The sequence below is a fragment of the Protopterus annectens genome, chromosome 2.part0 (genome assembly GCF_019279795.1).
Source record: "Protopterus annectens isolate FY-2018-M chromosome 2.part0, PAN1.0, whole genome shotgun sequence".
NCBI lineage: Eukaryota > Metazoa > Chordata > Ceratodontiformes > Protopteridae > Protopterus > Protopterus annectens.
The window spans coordinates 855,624,650-855,649,976 of NC_056728.1; the positions used below are offsets into that span (position 1 = coordinate 855,624,650).

At 40.2% G+C, this 25,327-nt stretch overlaps 1 protein-coding gene across 2 annotated transcripts in view; it reads right to left on the reverse strand.

Moving 5' to 3' along the window:
- FKTN (fukutin) overlaps nt 1–25,327 on the reverse strand; it is a 553,910-nt gene that overhangs the window by 289,462 nt on the left and 239,121 nt on the right. For both annotated transcript variants that reach the window (XM_044061118.1, XM_044061119.1), the window contains exons 6-7: nt 23,262–23,391; nt 11,412–11,545 (exon numbers count right to left, since the gene is read on the reverse strand). In XM_044061118.1, the coding sequence (XP_043917053.1) occupies nt 11,412–11,545; nt 23,262–23,391 (264 nt within the window). The remainder of the gene's footprint in view (nt 1–11,411; nt 11,546–23,261; nt 23,392–25,327) is intronic.

Genomic DNA, 25,327 nt, shown 5'->3' on the forward strand with positions numbered 1-25,327 from the left:
AGGTAGCACTGGATCCTTACCATGTGTAGTCAGGCTCATGGCACCACGGTTATTGTTGCAGTCATGTAACCAACATTTCTTAAGATTTCTCTTGCAAAACTAGAATGCAGGGGGGAGACGGGGACTGAAAGTAGGTGGAGAAGATCTGTACTTTCTCCTGGGTGGGGATGGAGGGAGCTGTCATCAAGCAGGTATTCAGTCTGCAAGCCAAGATGACCAGGTCTTGCGAGGAGGGTCAGAGAAGACTTCTTGAGGTTGAGGGTGAACTCCACTCTTTCCAGAGGTGAGATCAAGAAACTGAGGCAGGAGGTCTATATAAGAAGATAATCCAGGTATGGAAAAATATGTACTCCCTGGGTTCTGTAAAAGACAATGGTTGGAGAGATGCATTTTGTGAAAACCCTGGGAGCGGTAAGTAAACCGAAGGGTAAAGTAGAGAACTGAAAGTGCAAAGAAAATGCAGAGAATCTGAGGAATATTCTGCAGGTAGACTAAATACAGATATGCAGGCATGCATCCTTCATGTCTAAAAAGGCTAGAAAAACTGGTGGAAGAATAAAAGGAAGGGTTTGCAGGGAGAGCATTTTGAAAGATGGCACTTCCAAGAAAGGTATTGAGATAGAATAAGTCCAGAATGGGCCTTCAAGTGCCATCATGTCTGGGAACCAGGAAGAGTCCTGAGTAAAAGCTTTTTCTTAGGTCCATCTGGTGCACTGACTCTATGATGTTTTGGGTGTAAACATCCTGTATGATTAGTGGAAAGAGAAAACTTACTGGAGATGGAAGAATTTCCCTCAATGAGGGGAGCTCCTTCTAGGACATTTTATAACCATGTTGGATGATGGATAAGACCCACTTGCTGAAGTGATTTAATTCCCATGCTGGCAAAGACATGGAGTCTTTTGGACTGGGGGGGGGGGGGGTGGGCAAATGAAAATCAAAAGGCTGATTTTTTTCTGTAAAAAAAGTTTTTTTTCACATTTAGATTCTCTGATATGTTTCTTATGAAATCACTTCCTTGGTTGCTTCCTGCTTCTCTGTGGAGATATCTGTTCCCTATAGACAAAGGAAATGGGCTTAGAAAAGTGATTTTTTTTTGACATATAAGAACAGAAGAGAGAAAAGTCTTTTTAAAGTCTTGAATCATTTTGCCATTCTCCTGCAGAGTTGTGAAAATGTCTGCTGCAGAAGGACCAAACAAAAGGTCTTTATGAAAGGGAACCCAAAAACATGGCCTTAACATCCTCAGGGAGAGACTGAAGGTGAAGCCAAGCAAATCTGTGAATAACAGAGCAAGCGGCTGCAAACATGGAAAGAAACACTGCAGCATCACAGCTGTAGTAACCAAATTTCTAGCAATCTGTGTAGCCTGACCAACTGTCAGAAGTCTCAAAGTTAGGCATAGTTTAATTTATCTCGCCCCTAGAATGGACAAAAGGTGTTTTGTCATTTGAGTTTAGTAATTTAAGGTCCTGAAGCCCAGCATGGCAGAGGTGCAAACCTTATTATTCCAGTCCATGGCCCAACTCTCTCTGTCTGATGTCAACATGTTAACTACTGGCAAAAGCTTAGTAGGTTTATCAGTATATCATATATCATATATATTATTTAGTAAAAAAAAAAAAAAAAAAAAAAGAAATAAAACGGAAGGATTTGTTGCATTGTTTTTTAATAGGGAAACTTCATGTCCTCAGGGTCATCAACAGAAGCAACTTGTGCAGGAAAATTAATCTCAGAGGACGATACCAAGGAATCCTCATCTAAACTAGACTAATCCTCTTTTGATGAAGATTCACTTTGTCTCTTCTGGGAGGGCTGTAAATGAGTAGAGAGGAAGGAGGTGTTTCAAAGACAAAATATTCTTGTACAGGCCCTATGAAGATTCAAACCATTCCTTTTCTTGGGACATTGGATTAGGTATGCATGGTCGTTTGTTTCTTTTTTTTTTTAGCAGTGACGTCAGCCATAACAAAGTGTGGAGGTTCAGAACACTGATGGACTATGACAAAATTTGCAGTCACCTCTTCCCTAGCAAGGATTTGAAGTATGCCCTCTGGTCCCTCTAAAATGATAAGCCTAGGTTCCCCCATCTCTATCACAGAGGTTGGTTCGGTCTTGTTGAACATGCAGGAGTCAAACACCTACCAGTCCCTGGCAGAGTCGAGGTAGTCAGCATCTGAGAAATAGTCGGACATACAGTGGACACCTGCTGCATCTCAAAGAGAATGTCCAAATGTATTTTTTTATTTATTTTACAGTTTGTTTACCGGGATAATCCATTCGGCCAAGAATAGCCCATTTTCAATGGAGTCCTGGGGAGAAAAGCTCCATGAACAATATAATATGAAGCCAATGCATTTACATTTATGTAATACTATTGAAGAACGATGGCGGGCGGCCATAGTGGTGCAGTGGTTAGCATTGCCGCCTCACAGCAAGAGGTTCTCCAGTTCAATCCTCAGCTGGGGTGCCTTCTGTGCGGAGCCTGCATGTCCTCCCTGAGGTCGCATGGGTTTCCTCCGGGTGCTCCAGTTTCCTCTCACATCCCAAAGACATGCTGCAGGTGGATTGGACACTCTAAATTGGCCCAGGTGTGAGTGTGTACGTGTGTGTGCCTTCTGTGGAAGGTTGGGTTCCGGGCTGGCAACTCAACACCGTAAAACTCCACTGCCAATCATGAGTGGACAAGGTGATCCGCTGTGGCGACCCCTAACCGGGAAAAGCCGAAAGAAGAAGAAGAAGAATTGAAAAACGATAGTATTACATAACAGGACAAAAATCCACAACTGCAGTAAAAATGCAGTCAGAAAAGCAAAAGGTAAAATTACACACATTCGTACACACACACACACACACACACACACACACACATAAATAAGTCAATTAAAATAAGAAAAATCCATCGGTGCATATTCCTGTTAGATTTGTTACAATGTGAAATAACACAGGGTTGACATTACAATTTTACATGAAATCTTAGCAGAGTTAAAGTAGGATAGAGGGCTAAAAGGTGTTAATTGTTGAATCTAAGAAGGGTGGGACAAAAGAAAAACAAACAGAGCAAGAATAGGAGTAAATGAGAAAAATGAAGACGGTAGTAGTCAGAGAAGGTCAGTATGATGAAGAGAAGAGAGAAGTAAAGGAGTGTGAGAAATGGAGAAAAAAGAGGTAAGTCATGTGGGATGACAGCAGGAACATTCCCAGAGGGCTTTGAGATGGGAATGAAGCAGGGCCTTAAAGGTAGAGTGGTTGTCAGTAGTACGAATAAGTGGATTTCCAGAGGCGAGCTAGGGTAAAAAGATAGTAGGTGTTTGCCTGGAGGACGCACAGGCTTGTGTGGTTCAAGCAAATTCTGGTTATTGGATCTTAATAGTCTGTTGGGTAGGTGCATTTTGAAGGAAGAGGCAAGGGAGGGGCAGATGGAGGGATTAAAGATGAGTTTATGGGCATGAGTAAGTTGAATGTAGGTAAGATGCTTGGAAAGTTTGAGCCAATTTAGTTTGTGTTGGGCATTGCAGTGGTGGGAGGAGGTTTTTATAGTTGGTATCAAACTTAGAAATTTTGTTATAACAGGAGGACAGCTTTGTTTTTAGAGAAGATTGAAGGTTGGTTAAGAAGTGGGGCACCATCTGAGAGAAGGAATGAAGAAGGTGTTAGAGAGTACAAGTTTAATAGTGGGAGTGATATAGCGGTAATGGAGGTAGAGCATGCCTAGTTTCTGGTGGGGTTTCTTTATATTGGTTAGTACGTGGGTATCAAATTTTAACTGTTCGACAATAAGGACTCCTAGAAGCTCTGCATGGGATGCTATCTCGAGAGAGGTATTGTTTTGACTAGTAATGGAGAATGAGTTCTCGTCTATAATGGTACTTTTTGAAGGGGAAAACAACATAATTTTAGTTTTTGATGTGCTGAGTGATAGATGGTTGTCTATCATCCAACGTTCGGTATAAGAGATACCATTCTGAGTTAGTTTAAGAGAGAGTGGAGGTGGAAGTGGTGGAGCAGATGATTGTAGAGTCATCTGCATATTTAATCAGTTTAGCACTAGGAATGTTGTGGTGGAAGTCGTTTATGAAAATGTTGAACAGTAGGGGACCCAATATGGAACCCTGGGGTATGCCTGTAGGTGTATTAAGGAAATAGGGGGTGGCTTTTTTCCATTTGACAGCTTCTTGTCTGTTGGAGAGGTAACTAGAAAACCAGTTGACAAAAGAGTAGGATAGGTTTAGATTAGAGAGTTCAGATAAGAGAAGGTTATGCGAGATGGTGTCAAAAGCCTTGGATAAGTCCAGAAGCAGGGTGGACACTAGACAGCTGGAATCCTGGGCTTTGTTGATGGTTTCGAGGAATGAGACGAGAGTAGTTGTGGTACTGTGGCCAGGTCTAAAACCACATTGTGTGGGGGTAAGTAGGTGGTTGTCTGTAAGATAGGGTAGAAGTTGAAGGTGGATACACTTTTCTAGAACTTTTGAGACAGGGGATAAGATAGTGATTGGCCAGAAATTGGGATTGCTGTTATCACCTCCTTTGTGAAGGGGAATGTTATAGGCCTTTTTCCACAGTAGGGGTACATAGTTTTCTTGGAATGAGCAGTTTATTAGAATGGAGATGGGAAAGGCGATGGCATCAGCAGCAATTTTGAGAAGTAGGAAGGAAGGTCATCAGGGCCATTTGAGCATGGTATCAGTTTCCAAAGGAGTTTTTTTTTATGGTGGAGATAGGAATAGGTTTGAAGGTGAAGGAAGGGGGTTGGGAGGTGGTAGTGTTAGGGGAGGGAGAGATAGGAGGAGGTGGAAGTGAAGCTTTGTTGGGGAAGGAAGTAGTTAGTTTGGGTACAAAATCAATAAAGGAGTTAAACTGGGTGGCTAAGGAGAGGTCTGGGACATTTGGGTCAGGGCAGGGGTTGTCTCTTTTGCCAGGATTGACAAGGGTGGAGATGCCACTCCAGAATTTTTTTGGGTTGGTCTTGTGGTCATTTCAAAGGGTGGAGAAGTAGGATTTGCATTCAGACACAACACGTTTTTTTTACTTTGTTACGTAGTAGCTTATATTCAGTCAGGGTGGTATGGGTTTTATTTTACTGGTAATGTTTCCACTCTTTGTCACGGAGATGCAAAGTAGTTGTGGTTTCTTTGCTTAACCATGGGACAGTTTTACTTTTAACTGTTTTGGTTCTGGAGGGAGCAAGGATATTTAACAGGGCTAAAAATGCAGTATTAAAGTAGGCTACTGCATTACCTAGGGAGAGGGTTTTTACAGGACTCCAGTTTCTGTGCTTTAGAAAGCTGGAGAAGGTTTCAGGGTTGAAGTTTTTGAGAAAGTGGGAGGTGATATAAGTGTGGGATAGTTGTAAGGAGGACGGAAGGCGGCGAGCAAAAGAGGGAAGATGATCGCTAAGAGTTTCAGGTAGGATACAGCTGTCAGAGATGTAGTGGGGGTGGTAAACATGAATCCAGTCAAGAGTAGTACCAGAGGAAAAGTGTTTTGAGGGCCTGGTAGTAGAGTTTATTAGTTGTACAAGTTTATGTTGTGTGGAGAAGTAGGACACTGAATATCAATCTAGCTATTAACATCATCGAGGATTATGGTCTTGTTGGTAATGTTAGAGGGGAGCCAGGAGAGGATATCCTCAAGAATGGGGATATTGTCTCCCGGGAGAATGTAGAGTGGCTATACATATGTGTTTGTTTCTATTCATCTGGAGGAGGGCCAGGGTTAGTTCTGCATTGGTGAACTGGGGTATGGGCTTGGTGAAGGGAGTAACTGTAAGGAAGGAGGTGGATTAGAGAAGAGCTATTCCACCACCTTTTTTGAGGCTCCTGTCATTTCTAATTATATTGTAGTTGGGAAGCGTGATTTCAGGATCTTTTATGTGTGGCTTTAACCAGGTTTCAGTAACAGATAGGGTATCTAGGTGGTTATGTTGGAGCCAGGCATGGAAGTTTGGAATCTTGTTACATAAGCTTTGAGAATTCAATGTAGTGAAAAGGAGGGATTTGCAAGATGAGGGGGGAGAGGGAAGGGATGGATGTGAATGAAGCGAGGGAGAGGGACCAGAGTTTGGGTGAATGTCACCAGAGAGAAGGCTGGCAATAAGTTGATGAATATGGGAAAAGAGGAATTTAGAGTGCTTAGTGTCCTGCTTGAGAGTTGAGTGTTGTATTATAGTAGTGTTGTTTGGGATTAGGGATGAGAGGCAAGAACATGAATGAGTTTATAAGGGAATAGGAGGTTGCTATTAAAGAAATAGAGATGAGGGGATATAGTGGTTGTGGGGTGTTTAACATATGTGGGGTATGTAGAAGTTACATGAAAGGAGGGAGAGTGATTAGAATTTGGAGGACTGGTGAGAAGGTGAAGGTAGGTTAGGAAGAGATGAAGAAGAGGAAGGATTACAAAGGAGGTGGGTTTTAGAGGCATAATGGTGTTTGAGTATTGTAGTATTGTGGAAATTCTAGTAGACTGGAGAGTAGAATGGCTATGGGATTAGTCAAGCTAGTTCTAAAGTGGAAGACAGCTAAGGGGAGTGGGGGGATTGTGTGGGTGGGGCTGATTAGCTTGTGATTGGACCTTTTGGGTGTGGGAGTGGTGCTACGGCTATAATTGTAGACGACGGAAAATTACTGGTATTGAGGGAAGATAAGTTCTTGTATGTTAAGGTATTGGTGTCTTACATATTCAATGTTAGAAGTTATGTATAAATTATTTGGGGTGTTTGCTGGGTACATTTATTTCGGGAACTCACTTTTGTGTGTGTTCACAAATGTATTGTAGATAGCTAGTAATTTGTAATGGGTTAGTTGTAATTACTATAGCAGATTGGGTGGTTTGAACTCTGGTGGGTATGGTTTGGTCAAGTTTAAATTACAGGTATTGGGGGGGGCAAGTGGTATATGGGGACAGGGAGGGGAGCGGAGTGAGTCCAAGGGTAGTGAGAGCGAACAGAGCTGGATGAGCCAAGATCCAAGCAAAGGCAAATACGTGTTTAAGAAAAACAATCAGAATTGACCAAGAACTGCTATGAAGCAGTAAGTCATTTCTTAACCATTTATCAGGTGGAAAAAGCATAATCTTGTATCTGTAGGCTACTGTACTCTCAATTAAATTAACAAATCAGACTGATAAGTAGAAATTCAGGCCTAGTTTTCTTAAACGTAGTTTTAGGTATGAGCAGAATGTCTCAGACACAGGGTTACACCATCTTAGTTTAAGCAGTGTGTTTCAGATGTTGGGTCTCTAGGTAGGTATTTAAGGAAAAAGGCCTAGTATGAAGTAATTTTGGAATGAACTGGCAGATTTTACAATTTCTGTAATCATGCTCGGCCCCTAAACAGAATAAACACTGGAAGTGGAGGTTTACAAGGGATTTGCCTATCACACTCACACTTCAAATTCTTAGTTGACATTAGCAAATCTTTTTGTATACAGATAAGAATAAAGAAGGTTCCCACATGGGATACTTCTCTGAGTAAGTCTAGGCAATGGTAGCAGCAGCAACAACACAAAGAGCAGACTGACAGGAGCGAAGATCATGCATCTGGACTGACAGCATGACAGTCTGAAAATCTTATGCTCTTATGTCTGCTTATGTACCCCTAATCTCATAAACTGAAGTCATATACCTGACGTACAAGGGTACAGGGGATTTTGGCTTTGGTGCACCATCTGGATATCAGGTCACCTCAGCAAGACAACTCATTATTATTGGAATACTACAACAATGATCCAAGGAAGAACATCTATCCAGAATGAAAATGTCTCTTAATTACTATGAAGAATATAGAGATTGTGTTCATAGAACATCTACAAAAAAAGTGTCAGAAGTATCCAGGCAGGTACCCAGCAGCAGAAACACAGACCACTGTCAGTTTCAACATTCTAAGCTCAGAAGATAACTTAGAAAGCCAGCTAAAAATTCATTAATTTCTAATGAATATAAAGTACTGTCTGTTATTATTGAACATGCTGCTGTTATAATAATAAAATGTTTCAGCTTTGTAATTAAAAAAGCACACCTGAAGCATTTGAAGCCCCAGAAAGTCTGAAATGTTTTCTAATTAAAGCAATGACTGCAAATACTAAAAGAATGCCTCCTATTAAATGCTACACATATTTATGTATACAATCTACTGCAGACAAGGTAAGAAACTTTAGCTTCGGACAAAAGACACTGTATACATGTATAGATTTAATACACTTGGTGACTTTAGCCTCTATCAGAGTTCCTCAATGTGCATTATATGGTCTGGTATCCAGTACCTCCTGCACAGGCTAAAATAAATACTGATGAAGCTACTCAGATATATTTCACTATTCATATCTTATTTCTTTTCTGTTCTTTTTAAGGATTTTTACAGCATATCACAAAAGACAAGATAACTGAACAATTAACAGTTTGTATCATCAGCTGCTATAGTCTCCAAGGCATTTCAAAATTGCTCAGTGGAAAGATGTTTAATGTGTGAGTAGGAGACAACTTGTTAGACCCTAAGAGAGTGTTACAATGGGCCTGTCAGGGGTAATTTCTGGGCCGGTATTTTATTAATTTTTCCATGATCTCAGGATTCTAAATTTTAGTGTTTGACGTCTGCAGATAATATCACAAAATGTTACCAGTGACTGATATAAAAGATTTTAGAATAACTATTAATAATAAATTGTGATTTTAAATTAATGCCTCTGTGATCAGAAATAATGTTATGCAGCTCCTGCACTCCGTACCATGGCAACAACAGATGTAGTCATATTATTTGAATTACATAAATCTTTAATCTGACCATTATTGGATTACAATGTGGTAATTTGTATTTACATGTTATGAGATAAAATGCTTGAGCTGGTTCAGAAAAGATTTACTAAGTACATTATTCACCTTAGAGAATCTTCAGAGTGATTAATGAATATGTAAAGTTCAACTTATAGGTTTATCAGAGGAAATCCTGTATGGCATAACATGCTTACAGTGATGCAACATGACAAGCACTTCTCAGACTGGAGGTTCGGAGTAATTATAGGAATACAAGGCTCCCTAGCTTTAGTTACAACACTGCACTAAACATACACAAAAGAGGGAGAGAAAATAACTCAAACGTTTGCTAGACTCTGGAAATGTCTTCCTGTAGCCAGTCTAATAATCTGTCTGAATTTAAGTACAAATTCAAAAAACAAATTGCTGGAACCACTGAAGCTGGAAATAAACACAGCAAAGTCATGCACATAGTTTCCAAAATTTAATTGCATTTCCTAGTACCTCAGCTAAGTGAATTTAAGTACAGATTATTCATTTGGACAGGTTATAGGAAATATATCCCATAGTTAGAATGAGTCTGTATTCCTTGAAGGCTTTGTGCCTTAAATGCAGCTGTATACAAAACTTATGAAAATAGCACTCCCAGTTTCTAAGTTAAGGATCAAAATATTTTACAAACACATTTGGGTGAATCAAGTGTGTGGTCTAGACACAATGTTATGTAATTCAATGCCAAACAGTGTAGGGTCATGCACATAGGAAAGGAAAACCATGAGTATCCACACATGTAATAGTAACCAATACAGTAAGTTCATTGGAAGATTACAAAGATCTAGGAATTTCTGTTTAAGGATTTTTCTCTGATGCACAAGTATGAACTATATTTAAAAAAAAAAAAAAAAGCATGCAGACTAATACTTTCATTTCTATAATACCTACTGTAATAGAACACCTCCTGCCTCCAGGGGAGCAGAGTTAGTTAGACCTTATATGAATTTACGGGTACCCATCCAACCATCAAGGTCTGTCTTCTGTCAGATTCTGAATAACTATGACTACATGCAGCTTTTAGGAAAGGCAAGGATGATGATGATAGCTCGGACACCATCAGCACAGTGACACATATCAATATAAATATGGAAAACAGAAGAGGTGGATGGGTCTTGTATGATGGTGGAAATGGTCATGGTGATTATGCTCCACTGACTAATTGTAAACTGTGTGAACTGATGTATATGTACATCTTTAAGTAGTTTATGTGTTAGAAGATTGCAAACTGCCACTCTTAAAGCATCATTCTAACTACCAGTGATTGCAGATGACCTCCTGGGCCCAACAACCAGAAAAACAGTGACAATATCTACACCAAGGCATGTTGAACACTTGTGGGATCTGACTAGGGGATGAGAAAGCATCTTCATGTTTTCAGGGGTGAAGTTTAAGAGCACAATGTTTCCCAATGAATACCCCTTACTAACCAGGGCTTAAAACTTCATCCCATACACATCAAGACTCAGCAAGCACCCTGAGCAGCCACCAGATACTGCTGTTGTTCTTCTGAAAAGGGGAAGGAAGAGAGAAAAAAAAGCTTTATCTCAGTGAGCAGAAAAAGCATGGCTATTTTTGAGTATTCTTTAGTACTAAGAAATAAGTCAAATCATGCAAAGGGAGAAAACTCTTGTGACTCAGGCAACAATGTTTGATTAAAAGCTCTAGAAATGGAGGACAGAGGAAGGGAAAGGAAGGAGTGAAGAAGCATGGTCAGCTAGCCCTTTGGATGGTAAAAAAGGGAATGGTTCTGCTCACTCAGAAGCACACAGGGTATGTGCAATTTCCCTAGTGCTTCAGAGGGTAAGGTGCATACCCGTTTAAGGAAATGACCTTTGTACAAGTGAAGGGATGTCCTTTACAGTTAGTCTACAGCACATCCTCACTCCAGCTCTCATGCTGAGTGTATGTGGGTTGTTAGAGTTGCATAAAGAAAAGTCACAAGCTATCCGTGATGGCTGTCTGAAATATGGTCCCTCCCTGACGACCTTTGCCCTGGTGATGGGGAATGAATGCCTGAGAGAGGGTTGAGAATCAATAGGCAGTGAGAGCAAAGTGACACAAAAAAGTGACATGTTTAATATCCACAGAAGAACTTACATTTTATCAGTAGCTGCAAAGAAAAATCAGTTTTCAACAAGATCCAGGGTTTTTCTACTCTTTTTTTTGTTTTGTTTTTTTTTGGCTTAAAAAGGCAGTTATACTGAAGAAAACAAAAACCGACACAAAAAAAGAAAGGATGGCATAATCTCCTGTCTTCTATCATAGTGACAACAGACAAATTACTCATCGTAAACAAATGTGTAGAGTGCAAAAACGTTTTCCAGCCAATACATCGACTACTCATCCACTGCCTACTATGCACCCCTCTCTACAGTAGAGGCAGGCCTTTGAGTAGGCTGAACTGCTTCCCATGAGCCACCACGAGCTACTTCCACCCACCTTCTCTCATCAAGATCCTCTACTGCCCTGGTTGCCAACTGATCATAGTCAGAGTTTCTTCCCTTTACACCATGGAGGTGATGATACTCTGAGGAACTTTAACTCCCCACCCTACAGAGCCCTGGTAAAATTTATTCACAGATGCCAACCATGTCCTCTGTCAGCTTACCTTGCCAAACTTGTGTTTGAGTGGGAGTCCTGCCATCTGGAATGCTGGAATGATGTCAGGTTTGTAGTCTTTAATGAATATTCCAAGATCAACATCCTTGCTGTATGGAATGATATTGCACTGTCTGTACCAGCCTAAGGAATTAAAGAAGAACAAAATAACAATCATGGGGATTCCCAAAATAGAGCTATTAAGAATTTATCTAAATAAAGCATAGAAGAGGTTTTCATGATCCTTTGAGTTTGATGAATCTTTGGAAGGCCATGCAGAGTAATTATAGAAACATACTATGGACTTAAGGTAATTAGCTTCAGACTCAGGGCTTCCTTGCACACAAAGTTTATGTGCTTGAAGACAAATCAGCCTCTTACAGATCCACTCCATTCAGCAGTATACACAGAAATACGCAGGGTCTAAGCTGAAGTAAAACAGTAGCAGTTTAGACATAATTCACACTCGCAGTATGCCATTAAACCATTGTTGAAAAAGAAAAGAAATGTAACTATACAAATACTGAAGAAGAGCAGCAGAGCTAACTTGCACGTGCTTTAATTATATTGGGACACCACAGGGATGGTACTTGCTCATAGGATCATAGGAAGTCACTAGGCTATTGGCCCCAAGGCCCTTACAAGTCTAGCCAAGAATTTAGCCCATGTTTCAACAAGTCAGCACTCTATGCCATTGTCCAGCAGCGACACAGGTGGAATCTCAGGGGTGTATTTTCTGTTCCCCATCCAGTTACCCAAGTTGCACTTAAAAAGGGATAATGAGGTACTCTGCTTTACGTGGAGAGGGAGTCTATTCCACAAAAGGGGGATATCTCTGGGACACAAATCTGTCCTACCGAATCCTAGTAAAGTCACAGACCAGGTTGAGGTCGCACATGCAGGTTACTCGAGTGGAGCTTGACTTGCGGATATGCAGCAGTCCCATCAGGGCGGGGTCTGAGATTGCTTTGTAGGCCAGACAGAAGTCACCTCTGAGGAGTCTATAGGAGACTGAGTAGAGGGACAGGACTTTTAGCCTATCTGTGTAGGGTAGATGTTTGAGGCCCTCGATTCACCGGGTGAGGAACCCCTGTGGTCTTTCCAGTTGCTGCATGTGCTTAGAGAGGTACATGCTGAAAGGGGCATTGTACTCAATAATAAGTCTTATAAGGGAAGAATACAGGGGTGTTATAACCACTCTGTCCATGGATGAGATACCCATACTCACAGTATGCCATTCCTTTCTTATAAGTTAAAGTCAATTTCTAGAGTGACCCACAGACAGCCACTGCTATCCACTGAGTTTTCAAAGTAAAAAGGGGGGGGGAGAAGTAGGTCACCAGGTCTTTCTTCCATATCTCATATGCATACATTTACATCTGTATCTTTATCTCATATGCATATATTCACATCTGTAAACAATTAACTGTCCTCAGTACACCTAAGATATGCATTTACAATGTGGGAGGAAACCAGAGCACCCACAGAAAACCTACAAGAACACAGACAATATGCAGACTCCACACAAAAGACACGCCAGCCAAGAAGCAAACTGGATAATCTCTTGCTATGAGGTAGCAATGTTCCTCATTGTTCCACTGCACTGCCAATACAGGGTTTTAATCTCATGCTTGGTGTACTTTTAAAAGAAAGTTCTAATAACAAAAGTCAAGCATGTCCTGTTAAACGTTTCACTGGAAATTCTAGTGCTGTAGCATCCTACTGTTTATGACTTCACACAACCAGAGCCCTAAGGACAAGGAAACAACTTGTGTTTTTTTTCTCTTAGGTTAGAATTTAATGCCACAGAGCACAAGCTCACCCAATGAAAGCACATTGCTACACAGTGCTGCTTAAAGTTCTTCCTCATTCCTCTTCACACACATTGAGCCCAGAGAACGAGGCCTTTCCAAAATGTAGTGGTTTAGTGCCATAAACAAAGCTCACATACTGAAAGCCCCTGTAGCCACACTGATAAATACAGCATGCCAACCCAGATCACTTAACATAACTAGAACACGGAGATGAGCCTTTCCAAAACAAGTTGTGGTTCTGGGTTATAGGTCTGGAATGAATGTGAAAAAAAAACAAGTTCCTCTGCAGAGGAAACCTCTGGATGTACTGTAGATGAAAGGTCTCATCCTAACTACCAAGAACAAAGTCTTTCCGAACCCTGAAGGTTCATTGTGAACATTCAAATGAACTAAAAACACCTCTCCTTAAAGGCTTCTTTTTTTAGCCTAAGGGTAATATGGACAATTATGTGTAATACAGTAGAGGTACAAATAAGTTTTGGCTCATAAGGCCTGGCTTGCGGTTAATAAGTCAGCATCACAGGTGTCTCTGCTACCTGTTGAGCCACTGGCAAGATAGGCTGCAACTACACCAGTATCATTCATGGTTTGATTCCTGTTCTGGTACCTCACAGGGAAGACAGCCACTATGGAGAACAATATCATTAGGAAACCGGATACAGAAGGTAAGTCAATCCAAATGTTATGGTATTCTTTTACAGTGATCTCCCCTCAAAAGAAGACCCAAGTAGGAAAGGCAGCTCATATTTGTACAAACTGCTCAGTTCTCCAGTTCAAGAATGCTCACTCTAAGTTCTGCAGTGTGAAAGAAGCTAAGATGGGGGGGAGGGGGGTGCTTGACTTTGGCTATTTTCCATTCACATTGGGAAGCTTTGCGGCAGTAATTTCTGTAAAGAAAGTACCTAGAACCAGAGACGTTATATGTCCATATATATCAGAAATGCTGAGTAACCAAATATGTTGGCTGGCTCATACCTAAATCATGCATCAGGACTACGTTTTTAGTCTGAAACATCAAGTACTGTTTCAAGACTGTGTTTTTAGTTTAAAATACCTTGTCCTGCAAGTGAAACAGTTTGTAAAATCATATATATATATATATATATATATATATATATATATATATATATATATATATATATATATATATATATACATATATATATATATATTGGCACGCTCAGCTGTCTTTTAAGAAATGCAAAAAGTTAAGAATGACATTGTATCACATGTACAGTAATACTGAGACAGCAAAGGTGCAAACAGTGACAAGCTTTCAATTTGAATCTGTAACCCCAACAACAGGATTCACTGTGAGATTACTGCTTAAAAATCTTTACTTAATAGTAAAAAAAGGGACTCAATCTAAATGAGGGAACATGCTCTGAAAGCTAATCAGCCTTCCAAACTAATCAACTCCACTCTGTTGTGAAAACTGGTACCCTGTGAAGTTTTTAACAGTGTAAGAAAAAACTACATCCCTGCTTTATACTACATTTTTTTCCTAACAGTATTCACAGACTGGCTAAGTCTTAGTTATGTTGCGTCTTTCGGCTTTTCCCGGTTTGGGGTCGCCACAGCGGAACTCCGGTCTGCTAATGATTGGTAGTTGATTTTTACGTGCTGAGTTACCAGCCCTGATGCACAACCTTCAACGAAGGTACACCCATTCACGCATGTCTCCACGCAGAAAATGCTTTAGCTGAGAATTGAACCGGACAGCGTCTTACTGTGAGGCGACAACGCTACCATAGCACCACCACCACGGGTACACTGGCTAAGTCTTAGTTATATAAGACATTAATCTGATGCATTATAAAAACACATATTTTATGTAGCAAAGAGTGCAATAAGTGTCTATTAAATTAGAACCAGCAGACTGAGACACTTTTGCATACCACTTCTTTCAAGCTGGAAGATAAAAAGACTGCGGGTTCATTTCCTACACTAGTTGCTTGGATTCATCATCTAATATTGTCACTGCTGTGCAGCAAAACAGAGGTGCTGCATTACTGAGTGCGTCATCCTTCGGCTGCGACATCAAACCGAGGTACAATCTGTCTGAAATGGTGGTACATCAGGTGGATTTAAAAGATCTCATGGCACTTGTCAAGAAGAGATGGGGTGCTTTATTAAAAATTCATACCAAGAAGTCACATAAATCATCAAAAGACAGGAAAATGTACCTACAGTATATATATAGAAAAAGCATCACCTCAATATTCCCAAGTTTCTTCCATAACCAAAATTTTATCTGCACATAAATATTACTTAAATCACACTTTTACTATACAGCACTTCCTCACATCTTGCCATCCATATATGTGCCATATACAACAGACTATATCCATCTACAAGAAATGATTCTACCTCTCTTACGTCATCTCATCATCTACTCATACAAAATCATATTTTAATTAAATCTTGGTTATCCCTTTCTTTTTGCCATAAGTTTTCTGTCTTTTTCCAAACTTAACAGCACCAACATATCTCAAAAACAAAAAGTTCTGTTGTTACCTCATAACTACATGCATGTCAATTATTTAAGCTATTGTTTATATAACACAGCTCACTTCAAAAGTAAAGTACAGTTGTATAAGCCCTTACAATAACAGTAGATGGTAGAATTACACACTGCTGCACTTAGCTGTTGGTATTCTGCATAGTTTCCTGCCTAGGAAGCAACAAATGGCCTGCTTCAAACGCTCTAGTTCCCTCCACACCCTCCCGCGGGCTGCTGACTGGCCAGCACCAATCAGATAAACAGAATCCAGAAGGAAGTGTCTTCAAGACTTTTTACTTGTATCAAAACTTAATAAAATTTAAAAAAAAAAAACGTTTTGCTTGTAGAAAAAATAGAAAGCAACCTCATCTACAAACAAGACAGTTGCCATTTGTTTAGAAGCTGTTGGACAGAAGCTAGTGTAATATTTTTAAGTACGGTAAGAAGCAAGTTTAGAAAAAGAAAGCTATATTGGGATTTTCATTCAGCATCTGTAAAAATTCTTGATAGTTTGGCATATTCAATTAATTTATTCGAATCTCACATGAGATTAGTCATTGGAAAGTGTGCATGAGAAATAAAAAAATTAAAAAAAAAAAAAGAGTAATTTAAGAAGGATTTAATGTTCCACATGAATATTTAAATTAGCAAATGAAGTTTTGACCCAGTAAGGTATCCATGTTTCATTTAAACTAATAAGACTTGAGATCTTAATTAAAACAATACCATTACCAGATAATAGCAAATTAAAGCATGGAAATGTTAGGATTACACATATTCCCAAGATCAAACAGCTAATGTGTTCTGACCCTGGGTGTCTTATCTGAGGTTTAAGAAAAAATTAGTTTGCTAATCATACTAAAAATTGTACTACATATTTTAGATACTGAGCTATTAAAAACATAAAAGATGTCCTTCCACATCTCTGTTGTAGTATTCTTTACATAAGGGATCTCCTGCTAAGGATAGCCCAACTTCCAGCCAGTATACCAAAGCATTTAGGTCTTATAGGCACCATACGACACACGTATACTCCCCACAGAAGTTGCGTGGCATAAAGGTGACACACAGATTTAAACACTCAGAACCTCTTTGCTACCAGTCTGAACTCCATTACGCAACATCAGTCTGTACACCCTCCTACTGTGATGGTTACCAAGCAGATTTCAGATAAGTTCCCAGTTGCGGTTTCTTCTCTCCTTTTTTTTATTTTTGTTTGGTATTTGTGTTCATATCATTTAGGAAGGGAAAATGTTAGTGTGGGAGGCAGAATCCCCATAAAGACCATCATGACCAGTGTCTTTTTTTTTTCTTTAATTGGGTGCTTTCCACAACCATACACAGTGCTCTATCTGCCAAGCATTTGTGCCTAAGACCCTATGCAGTCATTTATCCTCTTTGTCTATATATATATATATATATATATATATATATATATATATATATATATATATATATATAGATATAGATATATATTGAAGACCAAGGACTTAAGCTGTTGGCACAGGGTACTATGGCAGAATCTTCACGTCCAGAGGGCCAGTTGTCTGCCAAGAAGAAGGCAAAGAAGTTTAGGCCTGATCCAGTTGCTATCCAGCCTCCCAGAGACATCTCTCTAGAAGCTAGTGAAAGCCTTAAAGATCATCAGGTGCTTGTCTTGGATTCTTCTGCTGAGACCCCATTGGAGACCAGCATGGACTTGAACTCTTGCATGTCCTTGGAGGCTTTTCCAACATTTGCACCTGACTTTGAGGGGAACCTTGGCTGATGTCTGGAGGACTGAGAAGGATTACTCAGATTTTAGAAAGTGAGGAAATACCTACTATAACTGAATCTCATTAAGGGTCTGAACCCCTGAGGGTTCTTAGGGTGGGCACCCACTCAAGGAAAAAGCAGAAAATTAAGCATCTTTCCCCTGTTGCTAAAAATCTTCAGTAAGAATGGCAGGATTTTACTCGGGGTCTGTTCAATGCTCTAATGGCCTTGAAGCCTCTTCAAGGGGTGTCAGTCCCTGCCCTTCCCTATTCTTCCACCCTAAAACTAGGGAATTGGATTCTTCAGTTGAAAATGGATTCTGGAGAGGAATCCCTTGCTTACTCTTCTCAAATTCCTTCCCCTCTAGACTATGGAACAAAGGAACAGGATTCTTTAAGTCCAGATTCCCCGTTAAAAGGATTATCTTTTGGGGATACTACCGCTTGTATGATGGAGTATTTTATATGGAATTGTTCCCAGGTCTCTGACATCCAAACAGGTACTATGAGCTTCTACAAATGCAGTCTCCCAAGCCATCTGCTGTCCCACCTGTTTTGGTAGACCTCTTGGACACCTTTACTATTTATTTTATTTGCATTTGTTTACCAGGATGCTCCAGCTGGGCCAGAAGTGCCCATTTTCAGTGCAGTCCCGGGAAGAAAAGCTCCACATAGAAGACATTTCACATACAATACAGAATTTACATTAATAAAGACATTTAGTACATATTATTGACAGCTTATACAACTGGTGAAAAAAAAACAGTACGTAAGTAATCATTCTCAAATCAAAGCAATTATACAAGCAATACAGAGTATATATACATGAGAACATTCCATACGAGTAGTTTTCAGCTAGCAAAATTTATATAGGACACTTCATGCACTGGGTGCAAAGCAGATATAGGAATTAATTAGAGACTAGGTACTTAAACTTTTCACATGTTTAGGAGGTGTAAATAGCTGAGCAACAGGGTATATGAGTCCTGTTGCAGGAATCAGCAAAGTCGGTGGATATTGTTGCAGATATAAGTGGTGGTATGATATTAAGGTAGGCTGCGAGAGTACCTGAATGTCTTGCCTGGTTCAATGGTAGGTCTATAAGGGTTAGGAAGAGAAGGAAGTAGACAGGAGGGATCAATGGAAGGACAATGAGGGTTAGTAGAAGAGAGACGTGGACAGGAAGGAGAGGTGGAGTAAGTAAAAAGACAGGTGGATACGAAAGGAGGATGCCAGAGTATAGAGTGGGAGTGAGAATAGTTATGATGGTTGAAGTTAGGTTACACGAGATGTGGTGTTAGCACATGTGCACAGCCAAGATGAGGAGAGGTGTTATTTCAGAGATGTCTTGAAGAGCATTACTCAATTGGTGGATCTAAGTGTTGGGGGAAGTGAGTTCCAAAGTTTTCCAATTGTAAAGGAGTTAAGCATCTGGCCTGCTGAAAGTTTAGGTTTTTCTACATTTACAAGCAGTTGGTTGTTGGATTGGAGTGGTCTGTTAGGATGGTTTAAAGTATAGAAGATAGCACAGGGGACATGGATGGATTATGAAAGAGTCTGTGAGCTATAGTTAGTTGGATAAAGGTGAGATAGTTGGGGAGTTCAAGCCATTTTAGGTTGTGTAATGTTAAGCAGTGGTGGGATGAGTAGGAGGCATTAGTTACAAACTTAGCAGTTTTGTTATAGCATGAGTCTAGTTTGGACTTTGAGAGGACTGAATGTTGGTGAGGAGGGGGCCATCATATAAAAGAGAGGGTAATAGAAAAGAAGAGGCAAGAGAAAGACTGGCTGATGCACTGAGTAGATGTTTGTATCGATAGAGAGTGCCAAGCTTTTGATGTGTCTTTTTGACATTGATTGGATGTGCAGGTCGAATGTGACGTTTTCACCTATGATGACACCTAGTAGTTTTGTGCAAGGTACAGTGTCAATGGTGGTACCACATTTAGGGACTGGATGATGAGGTTCTCTTTTTTGTAGGGGTGTGGACTTTTTGGGGGCAAAGATTACTAGTTTGGTTTTGTTGGGTTCAGGGCAAGATGATTATTAGACATCCAAATTTCCGTGGAGATGAACCTGATTCTTAGCTTCCAGCCCCCAAGAAACCTAACAGGTTCTACAAGGTGCCGGAGAATTACAAATGTTTACATAAATGCCCTTCTGCTGATCCTTCTGTAGTTTCACTCTCATCTGATAAACCTTCTAAGCTGTTACCATATCCTAAGCTCCTTCCTTCAGATAATGACAGGTGGGCTATGGAAAAATTGGGTAAGAAAGTAAGCACACTTTTGCCACCCTGTCTTTTCAGGCTATTAGTTACCAAAGCAATATTGCTAGGCATTTTCTGGCTCTGCTTTACAAGGTAACGAAGGTGGTACATAACCTTTCCAATTCTGATGGGAAGGCTTTTGCTGTTTCCCTGCTGTGGTCCACTTCTCAAGTTGCCAGTCACTTGATAAAATGCAGCTATGATGCTGCTGATGCTTCTTCCAGGCTGCTGCCTTTGGTTTTGTGACGGGTTGTTACTGTTGGCTATGTCTACAGACTTTACCCTATGATTTTAAAGACAAGCTTCTGGACGATAAAAACATTTTTAGGACAGCTGCTGATGACTAATTTCAGTCCCTCCAGGATAAGGGTAAGGCCTTGCTCAAATTAAAAGGTATGCTTGTTTCCCCTATTCCCAAATTCCAGAGAAATAATTCTGACTGTGTTCATACATAGACTCTTTTTCCTCTTAAAGGTAAGAAGGGCTTTGGGTGTGTTCCTCCTGCTAAGTCCACTCAGATTCCTTCATCCCAGAAGCTTTCTTTTCAGGACAAGCCTGTTTCTATTTGAAGTTCTGCCTTCCCTTCCTCTCAGCCAGGTCCTCTTGTCTCTCCGCCTTTCTCCATCTCTTCCAAATTGGCATTGGATCACCTCAGACTCTTGGATGCTGCCTATTACCCGTCAGAGATATTTCATGGCTTGGAAATCCCTTCCTCCCTTTTTAGGCATGCCTCAGCCTCATCGAGAACAGCTTCCTCATTTCTCAGAGGTTCTGCAATCCCTTTTGGATCAGGACACCAGTCAGCTCATTCCACCCACCCAGGTGGGAAAGGGATTTTACTCCTGAATGCTTTTGGTTCCAGAAAAGGAGGGTACATAGAGGCCGATTCCGGATCTTTCTTTGCTCAACACGTTTCTCAAGGTTCCTTTTTTCCGGACGTTCTCTCTTCAGACCTTCGTTCTTCTCCTTCTACTCCTTTTCATTCTTCTTTCCCTTCTTCCCCAGGCCGGCAGAATGAAGGAATTCACACACCACACTGACCGTGCTTACAGATTACACTGACACAGTGACTGGTACTAACACACAAAACAGTCATTTAGATAAAGCATTACTAGTATACATGTTTACATGGACTCACTCTTTTATACTAATTAAGCTTCTTTTCATATAAAACTCATTGACAAGTACAGAGACACACTTGATATCTACTACAGATCTGTGGAAAAACAAAACAAAGCTAATGATCACATAATGTGAATGGGACACAGAAAGAAGTGTGTACCTATTTTACTTAGCTGTGTCAAAGTGTTTGTGCTTCACTTCTTTATGGCAGAGTTTGGCGAGTTATTTTTTCCTTGGGTTTCACACAATTAATTACATCAGACACTAGAAATGTCAAACAAATGTGTTATAGAAACATATTGGTTTGGACATTAAACAGAAATACAGAAAATATCTCATTGTGTAGTACTCCTCCCAACACAACCATGATGACTTGTACGAATCATATGGACCTGCAGCAGCCCTAGATTTGATGGAAGTCATTATCAAGAAGCTAAAAGAAGTACCCACTAAAAAGACTGGACAAATGCTGAAAACAACAGCTGTAGCCTTCATTTAATATATTCCAGATATTGAAGTATCACCACATACTTTAACAATGACAGGTTTATATTTGTGTGTGTCACATCTAGATGCTTTACAGAATGTTCTACAAACAGCACAGCTACTGAACTGGTTACTAGCTCGTTTACTGAGGCTGTTTCAAGAAAGTGTATCACATGAAATGCATCTTACTTTAGCGAGGCATTAGCATATTTAAAAATATATACCCATATGTAAAGTCTCACTTCCCTCTACTTCTAAATACACTTTTTTGCTTCCCCACAACTAACCATCAATTGCTCCAGTGGTTTCTCTTCATCCATCAACTCTACTGAACCTGACTTAGCCATCCTTGGCTAACTTTGGTGCCAGTGAGATCAAGACATCCTCTGGGCAGCTTCATATTGCTGCCAAGGGAGTGTTCTCTTTAAGGCCAAACCCTTCACTCTATATGCGTGTGACATTCAAGTTGTTCATTGTTCTCATAATATGTTGTCAATGCCTCCACGTGCAGCGCAACAAAACACCTTCCCCACCTTGTTGAGAACGACTTCATGTGTCACCAACCTCCACAACATCCATAGAGATCCCTGGGGTGAATTTTCTATTTCTCATCCACTCATCAAGATTTCTCTTGAAGAGGCCAGTGAAGTGCTCTGTTTGACATGTATGGGATGTCTATTCCATAAAAAGATGTAAAGCATGCAGGTATATTAAGACTGCCAATGTGTTTGAGCATCCTGTTACTAAAAGGATATATAAAAAGTGTTCACTATGTATGCTGCTCTACTAAAAATGTGATTTATATAGTAACCTGTTCAGAATGCACTTCTTTTTATGTTGGTAAAACCAATAGAATGTTAAAGGAACATATTTTACAGCATATGGGTGATATACGGAGAAATACGCAAAGAAGTGCAGTAGCTCAACACATTAATGAATTTTCACAGCATGATTTTAAACTTATGGCTTTGGATATTTACACTCCTGCACCTAGAGGTGGTGATATAAAGAATGCCACAGAAGTTAAAGAAACCCCCTGGATAGCTGGTTTGAGAGCTGATACTCTACTGGGCTTAAATGGTTTTATACTTTTAAAACCTATTGTAAAGGCTAGAAAATGTTAATTGGTTAGAGGTTTTAATTAATGTAATTGTTTTTTCAAGTGGATTTATATGCAGACTGATTTTATATTTTTGTATTGATCTGATGAAGGAGGCGTCTCCAAAAGCACTTATGTGTTTACCGCTTATTGTTTATTAAATATATGTGCTTTGTCATGGTTGTCCCATTGTTGTTTCTCAAGTATTTTAACCTGCTTTTTTCTACAGTGGGATGGATATTCTCCTTGTTGCTGTTTGCCTACTTTATACAATGTGCAAGATGGTTTTTGATTGAATTAATTTGATACAACAACTGATGCAGTGAGAATACACTTTTCAATATACACCCTATGTATATAGATGGATAAATATTTTTTTTTAAACCCAGGACTCTTTTGGCACTTGCAACCAGTCACATCTACCAGCCAGGCAGAACTGGGAGCTTTGTTAGGGAGGAACAGACACTCGGGAAGTGGGCAGATTCCTGTGAGACTGTTGCAGGTAGTTAGAGATACAGGGGCATAAAGGAGGTGAAATCCTTGAAAAAATATTTTAAAACTGAAAAATAGAAATAAAACAGAGTGAAAGCTTACAGTAAATTCTCCTAGCATTAAATTCCAAACATGAGGCTCTCGAAATATAATTCTGGTACGATGATGCCTTCTGACAGAAAAAAAGTAGATTACTCTAGCAAATGAGGTGCAGCCTGCTAATTCCACCCAAGGACATAGGTCATTCCATTGTGCTACAGTTTCATTCCTATTAACACTTAAGCAACTGGATACAAAATTTATAAGACATGTAAATGCTACCTAAGCAAGTTCCACTGCTGAGCCAAAACTTTATGCCAAGACCAGTCAAAGTTTTAGCAGCCATGTGCAACAAAGCCTTTGCCTTCATTCGGAAATCCACTGCATCTTGGGATGTATCATCAGGGTAAACCTGCAGAAAACATAAAAAGATAAGATAAATCCTTAGGAGAAAAATACAGTTCTGAATATCAGTTCATGGTTGAAAGGTAAATGAAAGCATTTAAGTTTACAAAACAGTTAAAAATTAAAATTATAACATTACAGCCTCAAATAGTTTTACCCATTCTGGCCATATGTCAAAAGAACTTGATTTTCTGTAGTGCATTTTAACAGTTATTACCTTTTCAACAATCTCCTTTAATGACCATGTTACATCACAATATACAGTGACACATATGTAACATCTTCAAAAATAACTACAGCATTTCAAGAAGTATGTATTTAAGTTTTTTTAAACATTGTACACCTCCTCAGCCTTGTACATCACACACAGGCAAGCATTTTTGTAGAATCATAGGAGGTTACTAGGCTAATGGCCCGAAGGCCCTTATAAGCCTAGCCAAGTTCAACCCTTGTTCCCAAGAGTGTCCATTTTGAACAATCACTAAATCAAACCTATTACCCCTATCCAAGAGGTATACAGGTGGAACCCTTGGAGTGAATTTACATTTTCCCATCCAATCATCCAAACTTTGCTTGAACAGGGTTCATCGGTTCATACTAGGCTATCTGCCCTAGGGCATTTATAAGCCTAGCCAGAGTGTGTTTGGCTTTCGCCACCCATTTTAAATGAATTTTGCTATGCCCTTTTTTGAGGTTACTATACTGTGTCTCTGTCTACCAGTGACACAGAAGTGATACCCGGGGTAAACCTACTATCTCCCATCCACTCATCAAGATTCCTCTTGAAGAGGGTCAATGAAGGACTCTGCCTGACCTGAACTGGGATTTTATTCCAGAGTGAAGGGAGCCTCTGGGTTATGAATCTGTCCCTCCAGCATGTCCTATTTATTTCAGTGCTGAGGTTCAAGTCTCTCGAGCGCGTAGCTCGATGGGATTTGGATTTTCTGAGGTGCAGCATGTCCATTAATTCCGGGTTGGACATGGCTTTATACGTCAGACACAGATCGCCTCTGAGCAGGCGGTATGCCACTGAGTAGAGCTGGAGTTTCTTTAACCAGGCAGCATATGGCATCTGTTTGAGCCCTTTGATCCTCTTGGTGAGGTACTTTTGGGGTCTTTCCAGTTGCTGCAGGTGTCTGGTAAGGTACATCCCAAAACGGGCATTGTACTCAATTATGGGCCTGATGAGGGATGAGTAAAGAGGCACGATGACCTCCCCTGATCTAGATGTGAATCCCGTCATGATTAGGTGGGCTATATAAAATGTTTTTCTAACCACTTTGGCCAAGTGGTTGTCAAATGAGAAATTGCTAACAACTTGGGTCCCCAGGTCCCTGATTACTTCTTCCGTACTTAATGGATTACCACCTATGTGGTAATTTGTGGGCACTTTGTTTTTGCCAAAGGGGATGACTATACACTTTTTGGCATTTAGCTTGAGGCCATGGCTCTGGCACCAGTTGTCTGTTTCGATGAGGCCCTTAGGATGCTTGTGTCGGCTGGAGAGTCTATTATGGCGCCCAGTTTGCAGTCATCTGCAAACTTGATCAGCCACAGTCCTTCCGTGTTAGCCTGTACCTCCGAGAAATATATACAGAACAAGAGAGGTCCCAGGACTGAGCCTTGTGGGACACCACTTGTAAATGGTTTGGAGTCTGACATGGCTCCAGCAATTCTAACCATGTGGGTTCTGTCCTTGAGCCAGTTTGCAACCCATCTAGTGACATAGGGGTTTATATTTAAGCTGGTGAGCTTATCTATAATGCCTGAGTGGGGTATTGTATCGAAGGCTTTTGCAAGGTCCAGGTAGGCTGTGTGGACCACCTTCCCCTCGTCAATGGCCTTGGTGACTGTTTCAAAGAAATCAACCAGGTTTAAGAGGCAGGATCTGCCCTTAACAAAGCCGGACTGGGTAGGATCCAGTGTCTGTAGGTCCCCAATAT